This window comes from Corythoichthys intestinalis, chromosome 3, assembly GCF_030265065.1.
Source record: "Corythoichthys intestinalis isolate RoL2023-P3 chromosome 3, ASM3026506v1, whole genome shotgun sequence".
Taxonomy (NCBI): domain Eukaryota; kingdom Metazoa; phylum Chordata; class Actinopteri; order Syngnathiformes; family Syngnathidae; genus Corythoichthys; species Corythoichthys intestinalis.
Genome location: NC_080397.1, coordinates 52,741,961 through 52,763,560, shown reverse-complemented (window position 1 = coordinate 52,763,560; position 21,600 = coordinate 52,741,961). Strand labels below are relative to the sequence as shown.

The following is a 21,600-nucleotide window of genomic DNA, read 5'->3' as shown; positions in this document are numbered from 1 at the left end:
TTACTTACAACATGCCTAAAACAACTTCAAGGTAAATTGTGAAGGTAATTGAAAAAGTAACGCTTATCGGATGCATCGATTAATCGTTTAATTACTCGTCCGATGAAGCGATTATGAAAATAATCGTTAGTTGCAGACCTACTATTTGGGCTTTACTCGCGAGTGAGTCGTAAAGTCAAAATCACATCAGTTGGGTAGGTTGTAACCCAGGGACAACCTGTATACGATAGGTGGATAGGTGTTGTCTGTCACTTTAATACATTGCTCTGTGTTGCTGTGTGTGTGCGCATTTGAAAAGCAGTCGGCTACATGTGAATTCTCAGGTAAATAAACAACAGCGACGCCTCCTACGCAGCTTCTCACCTTCATCTCCCCTTCCTCGATGACCAGCTGCCAGTTGGCATCGCCACCCACATCCTGAAGCGAGTACGTCATATGATTCTGCACCATCTCTTCCACCTACAAGAAAAGAAGTGTCTTAATTCCAAGTCACTGTGGTTCATATTTCTTGTTCGTTGGAAACCTTGTGCAGGACGGAGACTGCGTTTGGGATCATTGGCAATAAAACAATTTACATTTTAATTTAAATTATACAACGTTGCCTTAAACTGCCTTGTTGGTTTGAACTCATTGGACTAATTTACTTTTTAATTTTACATTCATTTTTGTATTGTAACACGTTTAACCCTTTAAAGGGGCACATTTAACTCTTTGGCTGCCTTTGACAGCACGAGACGTCCAATTAATTTGAGCCTTATTGACCAATGTCCCTGAGAGGGTTGAAATGCCAAAAATAGTCAGTTGCCCTAAAAAGGTTTAAAACATTTTTTTGTAATTCAGTGGTACCTCTACTTACTAAATTAATTGTTTCTGGAAATGGTTTCGTAAACTAGGGGCGTTACCGGGGGGGGGGGGGGGGGGGGGGGTAATGCCCACCCACGGACACGCTCTGCCCACCCAAAGAATACTGGATGTAGTACTAACGGCAGTCTGGGCACCATGTATGGTATCCCATTCATATAGTACTGATGTGTTCTAAGTTTTAAACTTTGCGTTGTTACCTCCTCTTTCACCTTAAAAAAAAAAAAAAAAAAAAAGAAATTAAATGTTGGTTTTGTTCCTAGGGGGCGCTACACACATTTACACATATTTTGATTTTTTAGAATTTGTTTTATTCAAAGTTCTCACCACTGTTCACCTGGCTGTTGAGTTTGGTGAGTTTTGAAGCCTTCTGAGGGGGTCAAAGTAGGGCTCAAAGCGTCGGCGGGACTAAGAATGACTGGTAGGGGGCGCTACATAGTGTATTTGGAATTTGTCTTTACACAGTATCAGAGATTGCACCTGTCTTGACCTGCCTGCCGATTTTGGTGCATTTTGAAGCATTCTAAGGGGGTCAAATTGAGCTCAAAGGGGCTGCGGAACAAAGAATAACTATAATAATAATAATAAAACCGAGGAACCACAATAGGTTACCTAAAAAACATTGTCACCTGCATGTCCATTGTGTATAGTTATTGATGTGTTCTAAGTCAAATAAAATCAAATCAACTTTTATTTGTCTAGACCAAATCACAACAACAGTTATCTCAAGGAGAAAACAAAACATGCTTTAAGGTGCAGTAGCCCTACGCTGGATTTCGACCTACTTGAGTATTGTAGCTTTTTTTTTTTTTTTTTTTTTTTTTTTTTTTGCCCCCAGGTAAGACCAATGCCCACCCACATTTGGCATCCTGGTAACACCACTGTCGTAAACTGAAAATTATATAAGTAGAGACGTGTTTTCCATGTAAATGCCCTAATCTGTTCCAAGCTCCCCAAAATTCAGACGTAAATCTTTTACAAAGCATAAAAATGCATTAAAACATTTAAAAAATACATGTTACAATTAGATTATTGAACAATAAACATAAAATTCCGTAAGTAGAGATGCGTTTTTCATGTACTGTAAATTTTGGACTATAAAGGCGCACCTGACTCTAAGCCGCCACCCACCAAATTTGACACGAAAACAACATTTGTTCATTGACAAGCCGCACCGGACTATAAGCAGCAGCAGTCCTCATTGTATTATGGGATATTTACACCAAAAAATATTAACCGGTAACACTTTACTCAACAGTAGCACCATTAGACTGTCATAAGACCAAATGAACCACCATAAAGCTTAGAGCCAAACGGCTGCAAAGCTTCATTGCTTCAACAAGTTTCATTTGGCCATCACTACTCCCTTGAGGGATACAGTCAATCTCTGCTGCCAGCTGCTGTCAACACTGCTGTTGTCAAACATGCATTGCAGCACTACAGATGTAAATCAAAATTCATGTTCTGTGCAAATTATTTCTTCAGTTACTGTTCTAGTTGTTTAATTAATTGCTATGTATGGAATTTGGTAACACTTTATTTGACAGTGGTTCCATAAGACTGTCATAAGACCATCATAATTATGACATGACACTGCCATGAGCATTAATGAATGCTTATGACTGATAAAGATGTCATTTTGTGTTATCTGGCAAATTATCTCCATTTTGAATGGATATAAAAGATCCGTGCCGGACATAAATGGAGTTAGTGACATAATTTTTTCGGATTAATGCCCATGGCTTCATTTGGCCATCACTACTCCCTTGGGGGATACAATCAATCTCTGCTGCCACCTGTTGTCATCCAACATGCCTCCTAGCATGCATTGCAGCGCTACAGATAGAAATAATTCAAATTCAGGTTCTGTGCTAATTATTTCTTCAGTTACTCATCCAGTTGTTTCACAAATCACTAGCTCTGGTATTCTGTAATACTTTATTTGAGAGTGGCACCATAAAACTGTTATAAAACCATCATATTTATGACATGACACTGCTATGAGCATGAATGAATGCTTATGACAGATGTCATTTTGTGTCATCTGGCAAATTATCTCACTTTTTAATTGATGTAAAAGATCCGAGCTGGACATAAATGGAGTTCATGACATAATTTGCCGGATGATACTTAATTACATCGGTCATAAGCATTCATTAATGCCATGATAGTGTAATGTCACAATTATGACGGTCTTATGGCAGTCTTATGATGCCACTGTCAAATAAAGTGTACCTATTCACCCAAATAAATCGACGAATAAGCCGCACTGGACTAGAAGCCGTGAGTTTCAAAATGAGGGGAAAAAGTAGTGGCTTATAGTCTAAAAATTAAGGTCAGTGCCCTAATGAGTTCCAAGCACGCAAAAGTCAGACATAAATGTATAAAGCATAAAAATGCATTAAAACATGTAACAAGTACATGTTACAATTAAATTATTGCACAATAAACATAACAGAGTTGAGCACAATGTAAAAAACAAAGAATATAGATGAGTTGATATACACGCGTAAAGCTGTCGAAACATCATTCATAATCGTATTGACGGGTCACATACGTCAGCCACTACGCAACGCCTTCAAGCAGGGGGCTACAGTCCACTTTAGTTATTCGCAGTCGGTCGCAGTTAGTCAACACATACAGGGATCTAACGCCAAATTTAGGATGAAAAAGTACGAAAGCTGTACCGCATACAAACAAGAAGGATTGTCTCAGGAGTGATTTGTTCGAATATTCAAGGTAGTAATTATATTTTTCTTATCATGCATGTATTTTGAAACGTGAAAAAAATCAATGGGAGAAATTAGCCGCTACAGCATTTGCATTATACTTTGCAATATTTACGTAAATTGAATGCTAAATGCATGTTTTGCTTTTGTGTTTTTTTTTTTTTTTTTTTTTTTTTTTTTGCTTTAACCAAGAATTGAGACTGTTTTACATCCATATCTTGAAAAATTCTGGGCATTAAGCATTATTCACCAGAATTTTTCAACGAAAAAAGCTCTTTGTTTAGACATCGCGGCTGCTAATTTCCTTATAGACTAGCCTCATAGTTTGCAATATTTATGTAAAATCAATGCTACCTGCACGTTTTTTTTTCGCTTTTAACTAAGAATTGAGACTTTATGTCAGTATCTATAAAGAATTTGAGGATTTAAGCATTGTTCACAAGAATTTTCAACGGAAAAAGCTCTTTGTTTACATATGGCGGCCGCTAATTTCCTAACTGACTAGTCATAGTTTGTGATATTTACATAAAATAAATGCTACCTGAACATTTTTTTTTTTGCTTTTAACCAAGAATCGAGACTGTTTTATGTCCATATCTATAAAGAATTCAGGGATTTAAGCATTATTTACAAGAATTTTCAACGGAAAAAGCTCTTTGTGGTTTTTTTACTCGGTCAGCTTTGACGGAGATTGGCTCCCTATGAATCGGCCATGTTCCGTCAATACATTATGAATTCTATGACAAGAGTTAATATTTTCCCGTTGAGGCGCATCGTAACCTGAAAATTTCGTATGTAGAGACGTTCATAAGTAGAGGTACCACTTTACGTGAAATTTTTTAGTTTTGCAGCAGTGTCCAATAAACCGTGTCGCTGGCACCCAGAAGCAGAAAAGTTATTGCAGCAATGTAGGGAATTTGTCGAGCAAACAGTCAGTGGCTACTAATCAAATACACTGATTACACACAACGGGTTATAGAAAAAAATGATTAAACAAGTTGACGGTTCTATGAAGCAAGGCCACAATGAGAGTGTTTGCTAACGCAATCCCACCGAGGTTGGAATGAAGTCACAGATGTATCATTTCTCGGAAAGTCGAAAATGTTTTTTGCTCATGCTAGCTTTGACTGTAAAGTGTGCGTTGCTTGCACATACAAGGGCCCTCCAAATTACCTGAGTGCTGAATCTGTGAACATCATCTGAAGCACTGACTAGCTCGACAGAGGACAGGGAAGAGCAATGACTACGTGCCTGTGCAGCAAAGAGATATTAAAAAGAGAAAGGATTGACAAAGTGGAGAGAGCCAAGCACCAAAAGCAGAAAGCCAAGCTAGAATAGCAACAAGTTTAAGATTATTTTGGTTAATTGGCGCTTGTGTCAAAAGCATGTATGATAATGGACATGAATAGGTGTAGAACCTTGGAAGCGAATCTGTGTGTGCTGATGCTGGAGTAGACGTCACCAGGAGGAACTGGAGTCAGTCGAGGGATCCTGACCTTTTCGGACTGGTCCAGGGGAACATGCGAATGTCATTATGTTCAGTTCAAAATATAAACATTTAATTACAACAAGGGTATAACACACCTGCTCTTCGATTTTGTCTTGTCTGTCCAGTGCAGCTTCTACTGCATCAAAGAACTCGTCCTCATTGATCAAACTGTTGGGCCCCTCCTGAAAATGCAAGGTAATCATCATTAGCCATGCGGGAATTCAAAATAAGACAAATGGTTTATCGATAGAACTGCATCTTGCCTCGTAGTCAGGGCCTCCATAATGTGACTTTTTCTTTAGTTCATGCACAGCAGACTTGTAGGCATCTTCTACCCGCCTTCTCTTTTCCAGCTCCTGAAAATAAAAAAATAAAAGCAGCGTTGTTAATAACGGCGTTAGAGTATAGCAGCGTTTCTAACGGCGTTATTTTTTTCAGGAGTGTGTAATCTAATTAATTACTTTTCCCATCTTTGCAATGCCGTTACTGTTACTGAGGACGGGAAGGGACGAGTTTCTAAAATTTGGTTGAAACGAGTTGTCCGATTTTGACAATTGCCTGGAGTGTTGAGCAGGAGGGGGCAACGGGGTGGTGACACCGTTGCAAACACAATTTTGATGAGGATGATAGTTGGCTCAAAGCGTGAGCATTGCATTAGAGTTCTCGTTAGCATTAGCATTTAGCGTGGCGAGCGTCATGCGAAACTCTCGGGCAACTTTTTATTTATTTTTACTAGGGCTGTCAAAAGATTAAAATTTTTAATCGAGATAATCACAGCTTGAAAATTAATTAATCGTAGTTCATCGCAATTCAAACCATCCCTAAAATATGCCATATTTTTCAGTAAATTATTGTTGTAATGGAAAGATAAGACACAAGATGGATACATACATTCAACATACGGTACATAGGGACTGTATTTGTTTATTATAACAATAAATCAACAAGATGGCATTAACATTATTAACATTCTGTTAAAGCGATCCATGGATAGAAAGACTTGTAGTTCTTAAAAGATAAATGTTAGTACAAGTTATAGAAATTTTATATTAAAACCCCTCTTAATGTTTTCGTTTTAATAAAATTTGTAAAAAATTCAATCAAAAAACAAACTAGTAGCCCTCCATTGTTGATGTCAATAATTACTTACACAATCCTCATGGGTGCTGAAGCCTATAAAATCAGTCACACCCAAGCGCCAGCCGAGGGCGGCAAAACTCGATAAAACACAATTAACATGTGGGCATTTCACTGTACTATCATTTAAATCTGTCTGAGTGGGGCATGTGCGTTAATTGCGTCAAATATTTTAACGTGATTAATTAAAAAAAAAATAATTACCGCCCGTTAACGCGATAATTGTGACAGCCCTAATTTTTACAGTTTGTGGCGTTCAGGTGAGTACAAGAAATTGAGAATAATGGGCTGTTTTCCAGCTGTGTGTGATAGTCACCTTCCCTAAACTTTTGTCGAATGACGTATCCATGAACCTTGTGTGATGTTTTTTTAATCAAAACAACTAGAGCAAAATCAGAACAGGCAGGAGATTCAGAGCCTCACCTGCATATTGAAAAATATATGGCGGAAAAAAAAGACGACTGAAAAAGCAGTTTCTGCTCTTGGACTCCTCTTTAAAATAAACTGCTGTATTTTAAGACAAAAGAATTGTTGTGTTCGATAGAACAATATGTCTATATTCTGCCATAGGAGATTCATGGCCCATTAAGCCCCTGAACTATTTTCAATTTGTCCGTTTTACCCTGGAAACCCCCGTTTACAGACATTGCGCAACCGCTTTTGTTTCAACCCAGCCATAAAACGAAGGTAATTAATTATATTTATTATTCAAAATGTCTGTTATTTTTAGCTTAGAATCATTACTTGATGTCTAATATTTAGTTAAAACAAAAAACACCTTAAAAAATTTTTCAGTCACATATTTTAAACTTTTAAACAAACTATGTCACAATGAAAAAAATGGTGTCTGTAAAAAAGTCACGGATATCTACCTCATAACTATCGCTTAATTGTATTTTTTTTTTGTTACTGTCGCATTTTCTCCGATATGTTAGATGATATTCGATCCAAACAAAGAAAAATTGAAAAAAAAAAAAAAAGTTTAAAAGAGTAAATATATGAAAATGAACATCTTTACCACTCCTTGATGTCTGCGATTTCTGCATCGCAATCCTTGTTATATTACCATGTTTCACCCATAAAATCCACCAAAAATCCAGCTGTGGCCAATCACAGCTGTGTTTTGACACTCGGTGATAAATGGAGTTTTTGGATCGAAAAGATGTAAGTATGCGATAATATCTCGTTAAAATCATGGCATCTGTAATTCTGCTCTCGCGTGCTCTCACCTCCAGATAGGGTTTTGCTGTTTAATTTTTTTTTTTTTTTAAATGCCCTCCTGTTCAAAAATTTTCTTCCCACAGAAAATTGAGATTTTAAGCTTTCCAATGATGTATCACACACGCAAATTTTGAAATTTGGCCAAATTGGGGGTCTCAGAGTGGAACCTCAAGTCACCTGAGTGTTTTCCACCATATCTATATATATTAGGGGTGTGATGATGCACACAAGTTACAGTTCAGTACGGACCTCGGTACGTGGGCGGCAGTTCGTTGTGGGTTCAGTATAGCAGGTAAAACAAAAAGGCCGTTTCTGACAGCACAAAAAAAAAACTGACCAACCTTTTTTTTTTTTTCCTGGAACAAAAAAATCATTTCAGTTCAGTTAATATAAACATCTTTGATGTGAAAGATGTTATAGAATTTATAATTGTTAACGTGTAGAACATGAAAAGTAACGTCAGTTACTTTGCTGAGTAACTAATTACTCTTACAATGAGGTAATTGAGTAACTAAGTAAATTACTTTTTTAAAGTGAAATTAAAAACACTGATTACAAGCATTATTATAAGAAAGTACACAGGTAATGTAATGACAAACAAGGGCTTTTTCTCAACTTGACTACCGTATTTTTCGGACTATATGTCGTACCTGAGTATGGGTCACATTCTTTGGAGGAAATTTATATAATAGAATCCAGCACCAAGAACAGACACGTCATCTTGAAAGGCAATTTAAAATACAATAGAGAACAACAGGCTGAATAGGTGTATGGTATGCTAACATTAAATGACGCTTGATGTTAGATCGGGCCTAAAAAATCCAGCCCGACCGGCCCGCGGGTATTAAAGCCCGATGCAGCCCGAGCCCGATCAATTAAGTTGATTTGCTCGCCCGAGCCCGAAAAAAACTGAAATGTTTTATTTGTAGGCACAAGCCCGAAAAAAAAAAAACGAAACTTTATATTTTATTTGTGAGGAATCAGGAGAAGGAGGAAATGCGGGGATGCCATGCGTGGTTGCGTTTTGTGTGATCATGTTGGTGACAATGCCGGTGCATATATGCATAAGGATAACAAATTAAAGCCTATCTTTTGTAACGAATTCTCCCAGTTAAACAAGACTGTAAGATGGATATTAAATAAACATTTATATCTTTTATATTTGCGTGTCTGGTTCAACAGGGGGATAGTGGATTTGACATTTATTTTAATCTCCTCGAGTTGGCAGAAAAAAAAAGTTTTCTCAATTTTCAAATAGTCTACATATTTTTATGATCATTATAAATGCATTTACACAACGAAATAACGCTAGAAAAGTTTGTTAAATATATTTCTCGTATGAGACCAAAGCACCACATTCGTTTACATTCAGCGAAGCCGACACAGGTTCCCATATCTTCAACAATCAATTTGAATCCTTTCCACATCCCAATCCTACCGCAGTTGTTTGCTTTCAATTCCACTGTCTTTAGTTTGTTTTTCACTCCTATAGCTGCTCCATATCGAAAAGGAAATAACAGAATGATCGCTGAGGAGAAGATTGAAAAGAGAGCGGGGCCACCGTGTTCACGTGCGCAGGCATGCACAGTGCCTTCTCTGTTTTATCCAAATTATTCATTTTATTTAACATCCATACATCATTTTAGTATAAATATATGAATATTTATTTTTTTAAAAATTAGCGAGAGAGAAGTCGGCCCGACCTGACCGTAAATAATCACATAAGTCTCTCCAGAGTATAAGACGCATCCTCTGCCAAACTATGAAAAAAACTGACTTATAGTCCGAAAAATACGGTAAATACATTATGTTCAAAAAACAACTACAGTACATTTGCCAGCAAAAAAAAAAAAAAAATACATTTTAAAAAGTTGAATATTAAAATAATAAAAGTTATACACACAATAAGTGTGTCCAAAATTTATCTAACACGTTCGTCGACTTTCTAACACATTAAAGATGATGTTAAAATTGAATTGAATGGTCTTTATCGTCATCGACAGCAACAAATCAACATTATAAAAAATGAAATTTGACGCGGCACTTCAGTATAAAAATTTTCTTGCCAAATTTCAACCTTTCCCAAGTGTCTTAAAGCAACACTAGGGAACTTTCAGTTTTGGTCAATTTTAGCGGTGTAGGTGCACAAAAGCGGTAGTGTATTGTAGAGGAGTTCCAAAAAAAATCGATTATTACATGCATCGCGATTCGATCACGTGATTATTCGATGACGATTCATAAAGGTTCAAAAACGATGATTTTCCCACATAACTTTACGACAGCCGCTCGTAGCGGAATGAAATTTAAGACACGTACGCAACAGACGCATGCACACACAACGTTTTAATGAATGCTGGCTGTAACTGAGTGAGATTTACTCCTTTTCAAAAGACTGGAAAATAAATTTGTGTATGAGACAGGCAGGTAAAGAAGCGCGACCGCAGTTATTTTTTAGAGCGAGAGGGGAAGAGATAGTTCGTTGCTCATTGCCTTTAGATGTCCAGCTGTAGTTTCAAGTCATGTCAATTGAAAAATATCCTGAGTGTGTAGTGAAGACCCGTGTGCATCTATAAGAGGTGAGTACACGAACCCTCTTGTACTGTATAACCTTGTTATTTTTTTTTAGGTGTTAATAGTTAGCGCCGAGCGCTAGGATAATTAGCTAATTTGCTAATGTGTATTTCATATGCAGAACGTGTAAAACCATGATTAAGTACATCGGTAACTCTACAAACATGGGGAAAAGTACGGAAATCTGTGAAAACAAAGTATATTGGTTAAAAGAAGTCTTACAGTGAGGCAAATAAGTATTTAGTCAACCACCAGTTGTGCAAGTTCTCCTACTTGAAAAGATTAGAGAGGCCTGTAATTGTCAACATGGGTAAACCTCAACCATGAGAGACAGAATGTGGAAAAAAAAACAGAAAATCACATTTACAAATTTGAGTGGAAAATAAGTATTTGGTCACCTACAAACAAGCAAGATTTCTGGCTGTCAAAGAGGTCTAACTTACGAGGCTCCACTCGTTACCTGTATTAATGGCACCTGTTTTAACTCATTATCAGTATAAAAGACACCTGTCCACAATCTCAGTCAGTCACACTCCAAACTCCACTATGGCCAAGACTAAAGAGCTGTCGAAGGACACCAGAAACAAAATTGTAGACCTGCACCAGGCTGGGAAGACTGAATCTGCAATAGGTAAAACGCTTGGTGTAAAGAAATCAACTGTGGGAGCAATTATTAGAAAATGGAAGACATAAAAGACCACTGAGAATCTCCCTCGATCTGGGGCTCCATGCAAGACCTCACCCCGTGGCGTCAAAATGATAACAAGAACGGTGGGCAAAAATCCCAGAACCACACGGTGGACCTAGTGAATGACCTACAGAGAGCTGGGACCACAGTAACAAAGGCTACTATCAGAAACAATATGCGCAGCCAGGGAATCAAATCCTGCACTGCCAGACGTGAGGCGCTGAAGCCAGTACACGTCCAGGCCCGTCTGCAGTTCGCTAGAGAGCATTTGGATGATCCAGAAGAGAACTGGGAGAATGTGTTATGGTCAGATGAAACCAAAATAGAACTTTTTGGTAGAAACACAGGTTCTCGTGTTTGGAGAAGAAAGAGTACTGAATTGCATCTGAAGAACACCATACTCACTGTGAAGCATGGGGGTGGAAACATCATGCCTTGGGGCTGTTTTTCCTGCAAAGGGACCAGGACGACTGATCTGTGTAAAGGAAAGAGTGAATGGGGCCATGTATAGAGAGATTTTGAGTGAAAATCTCCTTCCATCAGCAAGGGCATTAAAGATGAGACGTGGCTGGGTCTTTCAGCATGACAATGATTCCCAACACACAGCCAGGGCAAAAAAGGAGTGGCTTCGTAAGAAGCATTTCAAGGTCCTGGAGTGGCCTAGCCAGTCTCCAGATCTCAACCCCATAGAAAATCTGTGGGGGGAGTTGAAAGTCCGTGTTGCCCAACGACAGCCCCAAAACATCACTGCTCTAGAGGAGATCTGCATGGAGGAATGGGCCAAAATACCAGCAACAGTGTGTGAAAAGCTTGTGAAGAGTTACAGAAAACGTTTGGCCTCCTTTATTGCCAACAAAGGGTACATAACAAAGTATTGAGATAAACTTTTGGTATTGACCAAATACTTATGTTCCAACATGACTTGCAATTGCAAATAAATTCTTCAAAAATCAAACAATGTGATTTTCTGTTTTTTTCCCCACATTGTCTCTCATGGTTGAGGTTTACCCATGTTGACAATTACAGGCCTGTCTAATATTTTCAAGTGGGAGAACTTGCACAATTAGTGGTTGACTAAATACTTATTTGCCCCACTGTATGTCTAAGACACTTTGTTTCCAGAAAATGTGGAATTCATTTCACCTGTGTAAATTCTATTGTATTGTTGAGAGAAATAAGTACTCCCTTTAAAATGGTTAATGTTGTTGCATTATCTTGTAAAAATAAATAAATAAATAAAAAAGCAGCTTAATTAACCCTTTAATGCCAGCAATATGAAGCAATTATCAGAGAATCTCAAAATTTGAAAAATACGGTCCTAATGAAACCTTTTTTTCAAATTTGTGAAAAGTCAAAATGAATATGTGTAATAAGTGCTCAGATATCTATAACCCTTGCTAAATCCTGTTTGTTTTTTTCATGGAACCTGCAGATGCATGTGTTGACTTGCATCCATCATTTTTTTTTTCAAAAAGAAATGTCAAAATTCTGAATTAGTCTTAAAATCATGAAATTTTAGGTGAATCAAATGTGATACGTTTGGCAATACAGGGTTAAGGGCTTTTTGTTGTATGGGCATGTTTCCATCGCTCCTGTTGAATCATTAGGATATTTTAAATAAATAATGGACACATTTTTTTTGGTCTACTTCATTAATTAGTAATGTACGATGCATCGATAATCGTGATGAATTGTGATCATCGTCAATACCATGATCATCGTTCAAGAATCGACTCGCAGCCCCCTGAAATGAATCGAATCGTGGGATGCTTAAGATGGCAGACCGCTAGTGTTTTGCCTTAAGGAAGACTATTTCCGATGACAACCAGAGCAAATTGTTGTAAAATCCTGATCTCCCAGATGCCTGAAATTGGATTGAAGAAGACTGACAGCTACCCGGCTTTGAGCGAGTGGGCGAGAGAGAGAGAAACACATCTGCGAAACTACGTTCATTGTTTATGCTTGTAAAATATCTCCACAGAGGCAACGCCTGTGTGTATCATCTTTTCTATTGTCGTTGTTGTTGTGTGTTTTCCACCCGCAATCGGACACTTAGAGCCAGTTGTGTGGTTTTTTTGAATGATGTGCTAATGCTAGCGAACGCATGCTAACCGTTTGTGTCACCGCTTTAATAGCAGCTAATTATCATGTATTTACGTTGATGCGAACCTGTTTGGTATCGAGAAGGAAATTGATTTGTATTACTTCTATTTTTAGTTTCACTCTTCAAATGATGGCGTCATAATGACAGCAGAAATTAAGTCAGCAAATTATATGGACGTCCAGCATCGTCATTTGGGGGTTTAGCTCGCTGTATAGCCATGACCAAGCCGTAGCGTCCTGGTTAGGACAGTATATTTGCATTTCGTTGTTCCTGCATCATGTAACATTATCATACTGTACACTTATTCGCCATGTTGTTCTCTATTGTATTTTTATATTAAATTGCCTTTTCAAGATGACATATCTGTTCAATGTGTTGGATTTTATCAAGTAAATTTCCCCCAAAAATGCGACTTATACTCCGGTACGACTTATATGTTTTTTTTTTCTTCTTCGTTGGGCATTTTATGGCTGGTGCGACTTATACTCAGGTGCGACTTATATTCCGAAAAATATGGTAGTTGCCAGTCGACATATCACAAATGTGATGAAAACATTTTACAAAGGTTGAAAAGTTCCCTCGTGTTGCTTTAATGACTCATTCGTGTGCTGCTTTGTTAAAACTATGGCAAGGATCCAGAATCGTTTTCACAACCAAATTATACTAGGGAACACAATTTTGGTGGAGTTAGTTCTGACATCCATTTTTAACCAACTACTATCCAAACGAACAAAGCTTCAAAAAGTTGTTTGTGTATATTTATTTAAGTAAACGTTTCCCTACCCTTTCAGAGGCATACAAACAGCCTTTGGACCAATGTGTGATAACAACACTACACCACTCTTGACAATGGCCGGCTAAAGACGTCACAATGCTCTCAGAGTCAGTGCTTTCACACCACAGGAACCTGACAAATCAGTCAAATGATTTTACTCCTCTTATACAGATAACGAAAGCAACTAAAGATGTAGGTTTACTGTAATCTCAGCTGTACGTAAAAAGCAGCTCATAATACTTTACTATACTATTGAAAAACTAACACAAGCGACCATGGCAGCTGTAAGACAACAAAGTATTTGACGTAACGTGTCACCACTCGCCACAAAATAAACAGGACAGTTCTGCCGGCAGCTCTTTGCTTAAAGCATAGGAGACCTACTTTGAAGAAGTGGCTACAGGTCTGTAAAGGTATCCAGTGTTGCGTCTGGTACTTCAGCACCTCTGGCCGCCGCTGTGGTTTCCACAAATTCAACCAAGACGTCCGAGCAGTCATTTTCCAATCCGGTTTTTCCGTACGGCTCGGCTGCTTGCCAAGTACCCTTCCTTATGACACTACTGTAGTTATATCTCACAATTAAAATTACATTTAGTTAAAAATCATTTAGTTTCACTAAAGCGGTCAAAAATGCTTCGATCACTTCCCGGCTTTTGTGTTCTTTAGGGTTGGGCTACAAGCCATTGCTCAGTAACTGGTTTGACAACATGAGCAGGGTCGATCAAGAGCAAAGAGCATTCCTTTACTGACACACAAAAACACACACACGCACACTCACAGGTTTCTAAAGTTCAAGCCGAAACCAATGACTGTATGTCTTATCGGCACACAAGGGCTTGATACTTACTGAGGGCCAGTGTTGTTTTTGTCAAAGATGTCGATAATGAAAATATTTAGGGTTATTTCATGACGATAAAATGGTGTTTCGGGAGACTAAAACATCACAAGCCTCATGCCAGTTTTCGTCTGACGAGACGAAAATGTGTAATGTTTTCTGTCACATGTTCACAATATGTGGCATTTAATGCGTAGTTAGCCCTCATCTTAGCAGTGTCCGCTTGTGTCACTCTTGTGATGTTCTGTGCCCTCCACCCCTACTCACCAGTGAGGTGACCTCCAGTCTCAAGGCTTACACACACACGATAGGATTATTTTTCTTATCTAGCCAGCCACACACTAAATGTAACTCATAGCAAGTGTTGTTAGTCTTACTTTAAAAAAGTAATTAATTACAGTTACAAATTACTTCTCCCAAAAAGTAACTGCGTTAGTAACTCAGTTACCTGGATGTAAGAGTAATTAGTTACTTGGTAAAGTAACTGGTGATAATTTTCATGTTTCATAGGTCACACTATGCAAAGTTTAAAAGGTTTTTGGGACAATTGGCCCAAGCCCAATTCTTCACCCTAATTTACCCTTTACCATGAATCATCCGTTAAAAGTTGTTAAAATTGCTCCCATTATTGCATTAGTTCCCTTCTGTCTACTTTTGACATGTGTAAGTATTAAAACGGTTTCATCATTTAAAGATAGATTCAAGTCAAGATTTTACCGATTTAGGAGTATTTTAGATAAAAAGTTACTTAGGTTCGCTGGGAAGGTTCTCTACAACAGAGCCTTCCTAAGAAATCTACTGCTTTAAGATGGCGGCTGTTTACAAACGCATCTAGCTCCTATACTGTACATGTTGCTAACGCCGCTGTCATTTCGCATCTAGTTCTATATATATGTGATATCTACCATGTCTACCGTATCATGTGGGCGTAGTTTGTAGGCTATCGGCTACGGTCAGGTATTATCGGAGCCACCTAGCATCGCGTTTGCTCGGCGTCACAACTTTTTTGCCTCCTCCCCACTCCTGCTCTGCTCTGTCGTCTCGGTGAGTCCGTCTCCCTCAGACTTTTCTCGCTTCATTCAACCAGTATAGTAATGCATAGTAACGCATGCCTTTCCATCCTCAGTAACGGTAACGGCGTTGCCAAGATGAGAAAAAAAATTAGATTACTCACTACTGAAAAAAAAATAACGCTAGTAACGCCGTTATATTGTAACGCCGTTATTAACAACACTGCTCATAGCGTTAGTATAGCATTTAAGTATACCATGTAATTTTATTTGTTTTGATGGGGAAGTTCAAAACATCTTTCATGTCAATGTGCACTTTGGACTTATTTTTGTTCATTTATGTTAGGCTACTTATATATTTCCTGATAATATAACAGTCATTGAGTATAACAGTCAATGTTTGTGTGATCTTCAAAATATATTCCATTAAATGTGCCTAATGTAAGTCATTTGTATTTATTTTTGTGAATGTTTACTTATATCTATTATTTAAAAAAAAATTTTTTTTAAAATAAGTACATGTTTACATTATTTTCAATTTTAATGTACATTAAGGCTGGGCGATATGGCCTTAAGTACGTATCACGATAAATTGAGCAGATTTACCTCGATAACGATAAATGACGATAAATTCGCCCAAGCGGACTGTTACATAATTTGAAAATTTGAATCAATGCATGGAATACAAATTAACTGTTTCTTGTTAAATTTATTTACCAGCCTTCAATTTAACAATTGCACATGCAGTCTAAACATTAAGTATTAAAAAAAATCTTGTAAACAATAAGAATTCTAGTGTGAACATTTATAACAGCTTGTATGACTTGAAAAATGTACATTATAAAAATCAATATGACGACTGTGCAAACATGTCTTTCTAACACAAATGACTTGCAGCTTTAACAGTACACTTCAGACAACTTATTGGTAATGGCTGCTGTGACATAATTATTCAACACAAGTGTTTACGTCAAGGTTTCAGTTTTTTTTTTTTTTCCCCCGAAACATTTTTAATACATGCACCCCCCACACAGACACAACCAGATTAAAGCTGTATTGCTCTGATGCCAATGAAACATTTAAGGTTTTATGATGGCAGAATAAAGCAAACACATACAGGAAAAATAGCTATGGCCATTAAACTGTCATATTATATATACTGGACTGTCTCAGAAAATTAGAATACACAATATTCTAATTTTCTGAGACAGTCCTGTATATTGTTCTATGTAAAGGACGTCAGCCAAGGTCGGCCCCCCACATTTTTACCACGCCAAATCTGGTCCCCTTTGCAAAAAGTTTGGACACCCCTGCTTTAAATGGTGGATTAATGTACAGGACTGTCTCAGAAAATTAGAATATTGTGTATTCTAATTTTCTGAGACAGTCCAGTAGGCTTCACTGTTGGATTATACTTTATGCTGAGTGCTTTACCATCATGAAAGCTTTCAGAGAAATCACACAGAGATGCCAAATAACGCGACATAATGATTGCTACATGAAGTCCGTGCCCAGTCCACGCATTAATTTCAGCCGTTTCGACAAGGTTAGAGCCGCTATCCTACTCCATCACGTTCATTTGTAGCCGCTGTTAGCCGCTAGCGTTAGCCTGTGGCTAGGCTACCAGAAGAAAGCACTGAAAGCATCCTCTCCTGATATCGTGAGAACCAGGGAGGACAGCGGGTGAAAGCCCGTCTGGAACCCGCCAAGAGTTTACTTAATGTCGGGTGAAAGTTTGGCGAAGCTAACTTAAGCCCGACTCCATCCCGTTTACTTGTTAGCCTACCAGGCTTCTGTTTGTTTGGCTTCCTGAAAACCACGTGACTCCATACGTAAGCAAACTGTCTGCTTTCTTAAAGGGGAATGAACATAGCTAAACAACACAGAAAGATGAAAAGACTATATTTTCTTGTTTTATTAAATTACCGAATTTACCGACATGGTCAAAATTACGTCGGTCATCTTGAAGATTTCTGTAACGGTAAATTTTCGGTTTACTGCCCTGCTCTAATGTACATCCTATGTTCTTGAGTAGTTAAAATTGAGGTTTTGCATTTAGATGTGAGGAAATGAGAGAAAGTAAAAATGAGGAGATGGAGGTGGGGTTACTGCCGTTTTTGTTAACTTATTTTGCAAATCGTTGAAAAATACAATTTTTAATGAAAATCCATTGTCAATCTCATGTTTGCCTTGTGATAGTTTATAACTGTGACAAAAGCCGTTTTCCCTGCATTCCAGTCGTATTAGGCTTTTTTAGGTATTCTTAGCCACATTTTGGCTGAAAATTTTTGACCACTGATTTTCCGGTGCATCACTACTTATAAATAACCATGACACGAAGCATTCATCCCTGTTCACTGCCAGAAGGAGGTGCTGAAAGCTCTGAATCTTACTTTGGCCCATGCGCAGTGGGCTCAGATCCAGTGAATTTTTGCCATTCAAATGCTGTATAATGTTCAAGTTCTGTATAATGTTTGTTTTCAATTCTGGAATTTCTTTGTTCAACAAGTGTAGTTTGACTTTTAATTTAACGTAATAACAACGCACTGCAGGTGAAGGGAGGGCCAAGAAACGACAGAAGTCCTGGCAACTTTTAGGGAAAGTGAAGTCACACAGTTTTGTGCAAGACCATGTTGCAGTATTAATAACTTAAGTGTCATATGATGTAGCCATTCCCAACGTGAGGAAATCCAAAAAATGTGATTGTTGTTGAATTATTAACATTGCCTTGTCAAACACCGCAATCCATTTTCAACACGAGATGCCAAAAATTGTGTGTTTGAGGTGGGTGGGTGACTGTAAATCTCGATACCTTATCCAGTCTCTTCTGCCAACTGTCCTCTCGTTTGACCATCAGCTCTATGCAGTGAGACAAAGTGGACAGAATGCCCGCGGTGGTGGCCTTGAAAGTGATTGCTTCACCTTTGAAGTCTATGCCATTGATGCCTTTGGGACTGGCGGGGGAGAAAACTAGCACAGACAATCAAAAAGAATGAAAGAAATAAAACAATATGACAGCTAGCTGGCAAACTTGATTTGATGATGTTTTACGATTAAAGTCTGCTATACACAGGACACTAACGTTTCTCTTTGCTGCCGTTGTTGTTGTAACAACCATCCCCCTCTGGCCTTGAGGTGGCAGGGAAGTCATCATCTTCATCCTCTTCAACTATTGAGATCAACAATTAGTACAACATAGCGGTATTGATTTGCAAAACATACACAATACCAAGGGCGTAGGTTTGCATAGGGACGGTAGGGACATAACACTATCAACTTCTCAGAATGCTCAAATTGTCCACACCAACGTTTAAGCAACCTTATTTGCATTAAATAATGAGTTCAGCTATATAGGTAATTTAGATTGTCTTCCCATATGTTGTGAGGATAGGACTGACTGTACCATTATTAGGTGAATTATTTTCATTAAGTTCAGACTTATATTTACCCCTTTTCACTTGCCGAATGTGCCGGTCAATTTTTTTCATTTGATTGGCTGTTGACTCCCCCCCCGCACACAGAAATACATGTCAACATGCCGTCTCCTCCGTCTCGTTCGAAGAGGAGGGATATTAGAATTTTTTTTCGGCCAGCAGCAGCCGCCACTGTAAAGTGTATTACAAAAGTGAACACCCCTCGCATTTCTGCAGATATTTAAGTATATATTTTCATGGGACAACACTGACAAAATGACACTTTGACACAATGAAAAGTAGTCTGTGTGCAGCATGTTGAAATTCGCCCCCCTGGCCCAGATGCACCCGAGAACAGCACCAGCCAAAACAATTGCCGCTCGGCTGACGCTGCTCCGCATGCGCCCGCCGGGAAGGCCGAATCTCGCGCGTCCTCTTATTTTAACCCTTTGTACTGACTCCATGTTTCAAAAGCTTGAAGAACACTCACCGAAAACAGGTTGACAATTTATTCGTCGACAATGGTAAAAACAAGGCAAAAACAGACGACGGAGGGACAATTCTGGATCCAAAACAAGGCTATTTGTTTCCGAGCTGAAAAAATCTGTCTTATCTCAGTGTCCAGTCTTTTTAAAGTCTTTGCTGAGGCGGGCCTTATCGAAGGCGTTTCTGGGCGTTGCTTTTGGGCCATCCCCTCTGTGGCCGGTTTTGGGCGGCTTCGGTTCGTGCACGGATTGGGACGCCCGCTATCAACTTTGCTGTCCGGGCTGTTTGTACTTGTTTTAGGACAAAGCGCTTTGTCCTTGGAGTTTGCTGGTAGAGCTGATTACCAGAGTTGGTGCGTCAATCTTGTGATAAGACGGCATTGTGTATCTCTTCTATTTCTTCTCATTAAACCATGGTGTGCTATTTATTTTATATTAGTAGTGTAGTCCTACCGTAAATATGAAAATGATACTATTTCCTGATTAATTATATTACGTGTGTTAGACTAATGCAAACAGTTAGACGGTGCCTATGAAAACCTGTACCATATGTATGTGTTAGACTATATATGTGTTAGACTAATGCAAACAATTATATGGTGTGTGCGATGACGATATCTTTTCTCCTTCATAGAAGAGTTAATTCATTTTTCCCCTCATAATAACTCAAAATATAGCCATTAATATCTAAACCCCAGGCAACAAAAGTGAGTACATCCCTTAGAAACGACATCCCTAAATGTCCAAATTGAGTACTGCTTGTCATTTTCCCTCGAAAATGTCACGTGACTCGTTAGTGTTACTACTAGGTCCAGGTGTGCATAGGGAGCAGGTGTGTTCAAATTTGTAGTGCAGCCCTCACACTCTCTCATACTGGTCACTGAAAGTTCCAACATGGCACCACATGGCATAGAACTCTCCAAGGATCTAAAAGGACGTATTGTTGCGCTACATGAAGTAGACTAAAGTATGAAGTACAGTAAAGGCAGTTCTGGATAACAGTGGTCGCCACACAAAATATTGACAGTTGACGTTGTTGTACATATGTTAATATTGACAACTTTCACTCAGGGGTGTACTCACTTTTGTTGCTAGGGGTTTAGATATTAATGGCTATATTTTGAGGGGAAAATAAATTAACTCTATCGTATAAGCTGCACACAGCCTACTTTTCATTGTGTCAAGGTGTCATTTTGTCAGTGTTGTCCCATGAAAAGATATACTTAAATATCTGCAGAAATGCGAGAGGTGTACTCACTTTTGTGATACACTGTAAGTAATGTAAAAAGACGTCAATGTTGTGGAGGTGGTGAACACGCCACTAATTTTGCTACTGAAAGTCTGACCTCTATCAAAGTTTGCATAACGATAAACTGTGTGAACTTGCTAACCTGCAAAACTCAAGAAGGAAACTGCTTAGAGAGAAGTGTCCTCCTGTATGTGTTTTCTACTGCTAAGGGCTTTTCACACTAGCGTCAGCCCAGTGTGAAGAGCGGTCCACGGCAAGCACAAAACGGGAGGAGCCACGTGTATGTATTCTACATATGTATAGGCTGAGTTTGGCTTTTGTGGCAGGGGGTGCAAAACATGTTGGTGACCCCGAAACGCAGTGTCAGCAATAAAATTAACGTACAAGATAAATGCTCAGTTAGTAGCTTAGCCCATGCTCGTAAATGCATGCATCCCAGCTGTGTGTGTGCGTGCGTGTGTTAGCATGCACGTTTTTCTGTTTTACCTAGGGTGACCAAACGTCCTCTTTTGCCCAGACAAGTCCTACTTTCATGTAGTATCCTCGTGGTCCGGGCGGGTTTTATAAATTCATAAAAATGTCCGGTTTTTATTATTTTTCACGGGACCAATTCGAAGAGAATCCCTCCGGCCGCTGGGTGGCAGCGCCTGCCTGCGATGACATGGCTCCTAGTAGTAGGGAGGGAAGGAGTAGTTCTTCTTGTTTTTGTTGGCAGTTTACCCCTATCATGAGGCATTACCGCCATCTACTGGGTTGAGGATTTGGCCACAACGCCTGAAGTTTTTTACGATAAATACGTCTATAATGGCAACTGTTGACTTCTGTCAGACCTTTGACTGTAAAATCCCGTTTGGTGTCACATCGTTGCGCTGCCGATGATTGTAAACTTTTATAGCAAAGTTTGATTTTTGCCTCAGCTAGCTATCAGTAAGCTAAACCGCGCTAGGCATTATGGGAAACGTAGTTTTGAACTGCTACATTTGGAAACATGCTGGTTGAATAGTTTGTCAGTTTATTTCGGTTTTTGTTTGTG

The 21,600-nt window shown here is 38.7% G+C and overlaps 1 protein-coding gene across 5 annotated transcripts in view; it reads right to left on the bottom strand.

Annotated features, from left to right (window-relative positions):
* The window catches only part of LOC130913057 (ceramide transfer protein-like), an 84,252-nt gene that overhangs the window by 15,434 nt on the left and 47,218 nt on the right, over positions 1-21,600 (bottom strand). For 4 of the 5 annotated variants that reach the window (XM_057831335.1, XM_057831334.1, XM_057831338.1 and 1 more), the window contains 7 exons: positions 18,503-18,589; positions 18,233-18,390; positions 5,343-5,435; positions 5,175-5,261; positions 5,009-5,095; positions 4,764-4,841; positions 364-459 (listed from right to left, as the gene is read on the bottom strand). In XM_057831335.1, the coding sequence (XP_057687318.1) occupies positions 364-459; positions 4,764-4,841; positions 5,009-5,095; positions 5,175-5,261; positions 5,343-5,435; positions 18,233-18,390; positions 18,503-18,589 (686 nt within the window). The remainder of the gene's footprint in view (positions 1-363; positions 460-4,763; positions 4,842-5,008; positions 5,096-5,174; positions 5,262-5,342; positions 5,436-18,232; positions 18,391-18,502; positions 18,590-21,600) is intronic. The other variant, XM_057831336.1, reaches the window with a different exon arrangement.